Source organism: Oryza glaberrima, chromosome 6 (genome assembly GCF_000147395.1).
Source record: "Oryza glaberrima chromosome 6, OglaRS2, whole genome shotgun sequence".
Taxonomy (NCBI): Eukaryota; Viridiplantae; Streptophyta; class Magnoliopsida; order Poales; family Poaceae; genus Oryza; species Oryza glaberrima.
In genome coordinates this window covers 23,549,424-23,558,011 of record NC_068331.1, presented here as the reverse complement: position 1 = coordinate 23,558,011, position 8,588 = coordinate 23,549,424, and the positions used below count along the sequence as shown (strand labels likewise).

At 42.0% G+C, this 8,588-nt stretch overlaps 1 protein-coding gene across 2 annotated transcripts; it reads left to right on the top strand.

Annotated features, from left to right (window-relative positions):
* The first annotated feature begins 4,169 nt into the window (after positions 1-4,169).
* On the top strand, positions 4,170-8,003 carry LOC127777539 (ribose-phosphate pyrophosphokinase 2, chloroplastic). 2 transcript variants are annotated; one of them, XR_008018342.1, is made up of 9 exons: positions 4,170-4,549; positions 4,634-4,849; positions 5,140-5,388; positions 5,981-6,124; positions 6,248-6,412; positions 6,688-6,757; positions 6,850-6,931; positions 7,486-7,775; positions 7,868-8,003. XR_008018342.1 is itself a non-coding variant. In XM_052304146.1 (8 exons), the coding sequence occupies exons 1-8, from the start codon at positions 4,457-4,459 to the stop codon at positions 7,664-7,666; spliced, it is 1,200 nt and encodes a 399-aa protein (XP_052160106.1). In that variant the 5' UTR covers positions 4,170-4,456; the 3' UTR covers positions 7,667-8,003. The 2 variants fall into 2 exon arrangements, 1 of the variants encoding a protein (XP_052160106.1); XM_052304146.1 differs by having other exon boundaries at positions 7,486-8,003.
* The last annotated feature ends 585 nt before the right edge of the window (positions 8,004-8,588 follow it).

Sequence of the window (8,588 nt, the reverse complement as noted above, 5' to 3'; positions counted from 1 at the left end):
TTTTCCATACATATTATAACATGTCACCCAGTGAGAACCCTTTCGCTCGGGGGCTATTTCTATCTAATATTCTTTTCTGAGTATTGATTTCAGGAAAATTCTATTCGACATTATTGAAGACCGCATGTCTCTTTGGTTCTACACCAAGATCGACTAAGGCGAGTACGACAAATGTTGACAAGGCTCCGTCGCAGACTCTGCGCCTTCTCGATCACTCGAGAACGGTTGGTGGATATCGACAAGGAATACGAAATGAAGAAATGGTGTACCCGCCGAGATAAATTTCTTGACTTCAATCCAAATTCTCGATTACAGCAAGACGGGAGACTTAGTCGTATGCTCTGTACTTTCTTGGTTGACGTCGGAGACCGACTTAGACAAACCCTTTTAGGTGCCCGCACGAGACTGATAAAGGAAGTCTAACGTTATCTCTGAACTCACCGAGAACGGTCACATGAGCTCGATAACAGTTCCTCCAAGGTCTGCGCGCAGTTGAGAATATGAATTCGTTCATTTGCATTGAAGTCGGGGGCTACTGTCAGGGTTATGGATACCACATACCTAATAGTAGTTGACTAAATCTCGGCAAGACCCACCACATACCATGTCCTATACAGAAACAACCTACGGATATAGGAGGAGTTCCGAATAAGGAAAGACAACGAGAGTTCTACATGGGAACGACAATGACTACTCGGATTGTATCCATATTGGTTTCCCTAGTTCTACTTGGACAAGGGGACACTTATGGGTATAAATACAAGATCCCCTAGGAGGAGAGGGGACAATCAACACCCACCATGGGAGACACCCACGATCGACAGAACCACCACAATCTACGGAACAACAAAATTCACAACATACAAGCCAACATACGCCAAGACAAGACGCCGGATATCGACTTCAGGGATAAGCACGGCTAGTCCCTACGGTGTCTCCGGATACTGTCAGGAGAGACGAAAGCGTTATCTTTGATCTCGCCGGGCACGAACTCGAGGAGGAAGACTACCCTGTTGTCGACTACGAGTCAGACCTTCAGACCGCCATGTCGATAACAGTTAGATAGGCTACCCCAAATATTGTATTGGTGTGATCATGGTGAATAAGAGCAATATCGACTTCAGCCAACAGGATATAGGGTTATTACCTGATAATTCAGGGGCCCGAACCTGTATAAAAATCCCTCTTCGTCTCTTTTACCTCAGTCTCACGTATATCCTAGCACCGACGATCCCCATACCATGCAAATACCGGAATCGCGACATCAAACGTCGACAAATGTGTCTTTTAGGAGAGCTTTAGTTAGATAAAATCTTGTTTATTGGCATGATTTGTGTGCTTCTATTGTACATATTCAGTTGAATCTTTCCTCTGATTGCTTTAGATGGAATTATCATCAGAATGACATGTTTTCGGTTAGGTCAATGTATCTAGCTCTAATTAATAATGGTTATGTTGAGAGGAATAAAAGTATTTGAAAGCTTACAATGGCACTTAAGATTAAGATATTTATATGGTACTTGCTTAAAGGTTGTGTTAACCAAGGGCAATTTGGCGAGACGGAATTGGAATGGTAGTTTAAAATGTTGTTTCTGTATGAAGAATGAGACTATTCAACACATCTTCATGGATTGTCATTATGCAATGTTCATATGGAGAGCAGTTCACCTCTCTTTTGGTCTTAATCTTCCTGTTAGCATATCTCATATTTTTTATGGTTGGCTTTTGGGGTTGACAAGAGAAAGAGTAAACTGATTCTTGTAGGAGCCTCTGCCATTTGTTGGGCTCTGTGGTTGAGTATGAATGATATGATTTTTGACAAATCACCATCTATTTCATATATGCAAGTAATTTTCAGAACAACATATTGGCTCCAGTTTTGGGCACAGTTACAAAGGTGTGATGAATATGGAGAGTTTTTAAAAGTTGCATGTCGTAAGCTGGAGACGATGGTTATGCAACTTTTTGCCAACTATGGATGGAGATTCACAAATAGTCTTAAATAAATGTGTTCTCCTTATCATGGTTTGCTTTGGTTTTTTTTTTATCTATTTTGGTTGGTGTGTTCTATTTAATTGGGACTACACTTTTTCTAGAGTGCTAGATTGTAATAATTAGCTGTAACTCTTTTGAGCAAAGGCCGGGACGTTTCATTCCATTATCTTAAAAAATGAATGACAAAATAAATAAATAAATAAAACACGTAAAATAGAGAATTTGTACCCTCGAAACAATGTAGGAAAAACAAAACACAGGATATTGGAACAAATAAATTGGCTAAATGTTGAAATCTTATTAAACAAACAGTAGGAATATAAACTATAATTTTGATCGATATATGGCGCAATTTCTGATCGTTTGGACTTACTGAAGGAAAGAAAACAAAATTTAGATGGTTTCGAAACAGAAATAGGAGTAAACAAATTTCTATTATGTGTTTGGCGATGAGCCCAGGCGTGTGCCCGGGTTTGCTGGGTGGTGTTTCCACTCTAACTCCATTCATATTCATGGTCGACTCTATTGAATTTATTTTTATGGATGTGTATTTTTTTCATTAGATATTGCAATAAACTGAAAAAGGTACCAGTAATTTAGAAGAAAGGATGTTTTCTTACCATATGGTCCCAACGCTATTTTTAAATATAATAATTAAATTGGGATAGAGAGAGTATTTGCTAATACGCGCCACAATTATTAAGTACTACATCCGTCCTAACACTTTTATCTCTGAATCTGAACATAAAACATGAGAGAAATGATTATTTTTGGGACGGAGCGGCATCTAATAATTACTGTAGATGATATGCACAATTGAATGAGTTAATTGCGATTCTAGCGATTCTCACGCCGACCACGGAAACAAAGCGAGGCAAAAAAGAGAGGTTTCAAACTAAGACACGTAACAATGTGTCAATGTCTGCTGCTAAAAGAAAAAAAAAAGGTTAACGAAGTGGAAGAGAAGAAAAAAAAGCAGACGGGATAAACAAAAAAAAAAAAGTGGGTCATTAGCATTTAGCAGGAGAACGTTCCGTCCTTCTCTTCCATTTTCGTGCTGCATTGCTCGATCTTTTAATATTCTTTCCTTTTCTTTTTTTTTTTTTGGCTCGTGCGGTTTTCCCCTTTCCTTGGGCACGTGTGAGTCGCGAGACGGACGCAGGCGGCGCTGGCGTTTCATCGGTTCATCCAAGCCGCCTAGAAAGCTGGAAGCTGGAAGGCCCGTACTGTACGGCCGTCACGAGGGCTGCCACGTGGGCCCCACACGTGGCGGGGGGTGTGGGTCCACGTGCTATAGCGACAACGGTGGCTTTCGGCGGTGGTGGAGGTGGACGCGGTGGACCGCAGGCGTTGCAATGCAAAGCAGCCGCGAAAAGTCAGCACTACGCGTATTATGCAGTTACCCACCTGAGTTTGTCGTGTTTTTCTGAATATAGACAGCTTCTCGTTGGGTGATCGTATGGTAGACAGCCTTGCACGAACCACGTGCACAGTATAACCTACTCCTTCCATCCTATAAAAAAACCAACCTAGTACTCAGCTTTATATTTTTTTTACAGAGAGAGTACCACTATTCCTCTAACACATGTTTAGAATTTAGGTTTAATTAAGTTCCCAACTTTTTCTTCAAATTTCTAACTTTTCCATCACATCCAAATTTTTCTACACACATAAATTTTTAACTTTTCCGTCACATCGTTTCAATTTCAATCAAACTTTCAATTTTGGTATGAAGTAAACACACCCTTATTGTACGTGGTAGAGAAGGAGTTTTTAAAAGTTGGTGTTTTTGGAAGGAGGGAGTAAAAAAGAAAATGATATGGCAAGCTTGAACAGTTAAGAAAAATCCCGCAAACTCAAGGACACAAGTGAAAAAAGCGAGCGATAAGAAAAGGCAGAAATTCTATATATCTGCAAGGAATTAATGCTACCCAAAAAATTCCCTATGTTTTCTGCCTTCCTATCTTTCATTCAATCCTGTGTTTAGGCTGGAGCTATCTCATTCCCACCACGGCACCACCTCTCCAACAACTCATCTGCGTTTCATCCCATTTTCGAGAAGTTATTTTGCGTTCATTTCCATGTTCGACACAATTTTATACGCTTATATTTAACACCCAAATTCCCAAATCTCGTCCTTTTTCATTTTCGACACAATTTTACGTTTATATTTGACACCCAAAATTCCAAATCGTGCATTTGTTCATTTTCAAACAGTGCCAAAATTAGAGCAGACAAATCACGGCCGCCCCCAACCTCAGTACAGTACATAACCTCAGAAAAGGGAATCAATCAACCACCCATCGATAAAAGCCGCCCCAAAACGGGCAACACACCTCGACGGCGCCATCGCCACCATCACCCACCTCCTCTCCTCCCCTTCCCTTCCCCGCGAGCTCCAACGCCCACAAACCCTCACCCTCCCGCAAAAACCCTAATCCCACCTCCTCCTCCTCCCCCCATGGCGGCCAAGGCGGCGGCGCCCTCCTCCTCCCCGTTCGTCTCCTCCCGCCGCCTCTCCTCCCCCGCGGCGTCTCTCCGCGTCCGCACGCCGGTGAGTGAGCGGGGTGATTCGATGTCGATTGGCGCGCGAGGGCGCGGTTTGTGATTTTTGGTTTTTGTTTTTGTGTGTGCGTAGAGGTGCGTGATGGGGAGCGAGCAGGTGAGGGTGGTGGTGGAGGAGGAAGGGAAGACGAAGAAGAGGATGGGGGTGGCGGAGCCGAGGAGCGCGCCCCCGGCGGTGTGGACGCCGCGGGCGCCCGCGCAGGAGGCGAGGCTCGCCGCGCTGCGCACCGATGGGCGGGATTCCAGGTTGAAGATCTTCTCCGGCACGGCCAATCGCCCCCTCGCGCAGGTTGCTTTTTGCCCCTGTTACTGTTACATACTCCTAGTAAAATTCATGAACCAGAGTTTTTTTTTGTTTCATCTCCAATTTTATAAGAGAGTACAGCTTTGTACGGTCTCTTGTTTTGTATGCGATTGGCTGGGATAATTTGATAATTGCATAATTGTATTTGAGTTTGGCTCGGCTGCACCTTTTGTGCTATGGATTGGTATGTGTGTTATCCACGATGGATATGAAGGCGACCTTTTTGGACCTTAGTTCTGAAAATTTTGTTTTTGTTTTTTTGTTTTGTTTTGCAGGAAATTGCTTCTTACTTGGGTGTAGACCTGGGTAAGGTCCTCATCAAGCGTTTTGCCGATGGGGAAATCTACGTGCAGCTGCAGGAGAGTGTGAGGGGTTGCGATGTGTTCTTGGTGCAGCCCACCTGCTCCCCTGTTAATGAAAACCTTATGGAGCTTTTTGTCATGATCGACGCATGTCGGCGGGCGTCGGCGAGGTCTATTACTGTTGTCATTCCATACTTTGGGTATGCCAGAGCTGACAGAAAGGTATGTATAAACTCTCAACTGATGGCTGTTGCGGTATGCCAAGTGTGTTTGTACCGATCATCATGCAATTTCATTTTTACTGGATATCTTCTTCCCTTATCGTGGTAGCTAATTTGTTACTGTCCCATTTCTAGTGGATGTAACCCTTTTCCTTGTCTAAGATTTTTGCTATTGTGGTGTACTTAAATTTATTACACACTGACACTGCTGGTACTAAAGGGGGTCAAAATTAACGTTCAGATGATACTACAGAAGCCATTAAGCACGCAGATTGGTGGTGATAGTGTTTATTATGCTTTTTACAAATCCTGACAAGAAAAGCATAATTACAGAAATCAGAATATGACCATATCTTCTACCTGTTTACTTGCTACAAGCACATGTTCTCTGCCATTTTCTGTTATCTCTGCTTCAGCAATATGCTCGCTGGACCCCTTATGGATTTTCCCTTCCAAACATTAGCAATTCCTTTTGCTTTATTATGTTGGCTGAATCTGTTGAACACTATTTGCAATGTTTCATGACCACTGTTTCTCCCTCATGTGAATGCACTTTTGTTTTCATGAACTAAGTTGATTCTTTTGTAGTGTAGGCTCAAGGACGTGAGGCCATTACTGCCAAACTTTCTGCTAATTTACTTACAGAAGCTGGGAGTGATCGTGTAATTGTATGTGATATTCATTCCACTCAAGCATTGGGATACTTTGATATTCCTGTGGATCATATACATGGACAGGTACTCTTAACAGACCAAGATATGTTCCTTTTATTACCTAAATGCTGTTTTCAGTTGTACGCAATTTTCTTAGCTGGATCTGAGTTGGCAGCAAAGTAACGATTGAATCTTTGTTATATGTAGCCTGTGATTCTGGATTACCTTGCCAGTAAGACAATATCTAAGGATCTTGTGGTGGTTTCTCCTGATGTGGGTGGTGTTGTCAGAGCACGTGCATTTGCTAAGAAATTATCTGATGCCCCTTTAGCTATCGTTGATAAGAGAAGACAGGGTCACAACATGTCAGAGGTTGGAACAAGTTTCCTTGAATTTGATCTACTCCAATTTTGAAGTTACACCTACACATTTCATCTCTGCTGCATAGGCTGAAAGTAGGATAAAAAGCAACTTTTCTGATTACCCGACAATTAATTAATACAGTTAGATGCTTTACTGAACCCAGCCATCCTCTTATTGATTTTGCCATGATTTTTGGGCAACTACTTGCAATTCATGGTTCACAACTTAGATGTATGAGGCTGCTAAATAGTAATCTGGAATTTCCTATTGCTGGCCATCTGCAGGTCATGCACTTAATTGGTGATGTGAAGGGTAAGGTCGCCATCATGGTTGATGATATGATAGACACAGCAGGTTAGCATCTTTTCATAATGGTAAGATTCTGCATATTTTGTAGTGCGCTCGTTCAATTATTAATCTCATTTTTTTCTTTTAATACATCCCAGGAACAATTACTAGTGCAGCTGCTTTGTTAAAACAGGAGGGAGCAGAGGCTGTCTATGCTTGTAGCACACATGCTGTCTTCAGGTTTGGCAGTTGGTTTATTGTAACATCCATGATCCATGTAATAGTATTGATTCATTGGCTTGTTGCGAAGGAACCACGCTATGGCATGATTAGGCAGATTGGCTTTATGTTTGATCAATATAAAAATGACAGGGTAGAGCAATATTTTACTAGATTCCACTTGAGCACACCAATCACTTAGTGCTAGTAAGTGGGAGTCTGGAAAAGAGGTTGGCTTTAATCTAGTTGAGTGCGGATCTGGTTCTTGTTGACTCTATTTCATTAGTAGTCATGAATCTGTGCCACACATATCAGCATATGTTTTTCTGGCTATTTTGATTTAGGAAGGGACCTCAAGTCCTCAATTGAAGTCTTGAATTTTATTAGCATCAACATGCATGATGTCTTTTTACATGGTACCGCACAGTAATTTGACTTCAAAATAATAGCAGGATGTGTTGCCACTTACTTCATTTGCAAAAATTGTTGTCCTTTTGTATTCCTGCACTATTTTGTAGGCATAAAATTAAGTCCTTTACCACACCTACTTTTTCCCACTAACACTGTCTTTGCAGCCCTCCTGCGATTGAAAGGCTCTCTGGAGGCATCTTTGAGGAAGTTATTGTGACAAACTCCATTCTGCTGCCAGAGCACAAATGCTTCCCCCAGTTGACAGTGCTCTCAATGGCGAACCTTGTGGCAGAAACAATCTGGCATGTTCATCGCGATGGCTCTGTGAGCAGCATATTTCAATAGCGGCGGATGCTATGGCTACCGCGATGCCACATTTGTGTGGTGTAGAGAAGGCACCTGATGGTTGTGCCCATCTGCGTAGGAATCAATTTTGGTGACAAGACTAAATAAGGTTGTAGTGCCGTGTAGGCATCACACATGTATCGTGTGATCAATTTTGTTCTTGCACCCACTAAATAGTGTTTTCCTGTTAACTCGATGCAGGATATCCATTGTATCAAGTATAAGAGAATCAGTCTCGTGCAGTTCTTTCATCCTTTAGCAACTGTTGAGGGACAAGGAAAAGATTTGTGCTGTTCACTGATATATTGGAAGTAATGCAAATGATGCTTAGCTCTGACGAAGAAGTGTTGCCAGTTTTATGTTGAAACTGCTTTTTGTGACTCCAAACTTGTATTTGCTTCTGGTAATTATGAATTTTACAATTACTCATGAGGCAATTTTACTATGCTAAAACTTTTAGTATAGTAAGAATCCCGTTTGTTCTAGAGTTCCATATCTACATCTGAGACACATTCTCCCCTTAACCAAGGAGGCATCTGACGCTCTTCCTGGCTACAATCAACCAAGGGGACATATGACGCTCTTACCTACAACCAAGGAGGCATCTGATGCTCCTACCTATGGAGGCGTCGTCATCCTTGCCTCAGAAGCTCAACTATAAGTTGGTGTTCCGGAAGCCACCACCCTTAGCTATAAGTTAAAACGCCTCTCCTTCATATAATACTTTGTACCTCTGCTTTCTGGATGATGATCAACCTGAATTCTGGAAACAATTGCCCTCAGCTACAAGTTGAATTCTTCGTGCCTCTCTTTCCTACTGAACCTTGCTACTCTTCAGCCGATGATTAATTTCCTTGATTACTAGATCTTACTTTCATTTCTTTCGTCTCCTAGAGTTTTATGAATCATCTCCCTTCCTTGA

What these genes read in the sequence shown, in the direction of transcription:
- LOC127777539 (XM_052304146.1), top strand. Translation starts at nt 4,457, where the DNA reads ATGGCGGCCAAGGCGGCGGCGCCCTCCTCCTCCCCGTTCGTCTCCTCC. An exon ending in ATGCCAGAGCTGACAGAAAG is followed by an intron (nt 5,389 to 5,980) that starts GTATGTATAAAC and finishes TTTGTAGTGTAG; the next exon opens with GCTCAAGGACGTGAGGCCAT. An exon ending in TGGATCATATACATGGACAG is followed by an intron (nt 6,125 to 6,247) that starts GTACTCTTAACA and finishes TGTTATATGTAG; the next exon opens with CCTGTGATTCTGGATTACCT.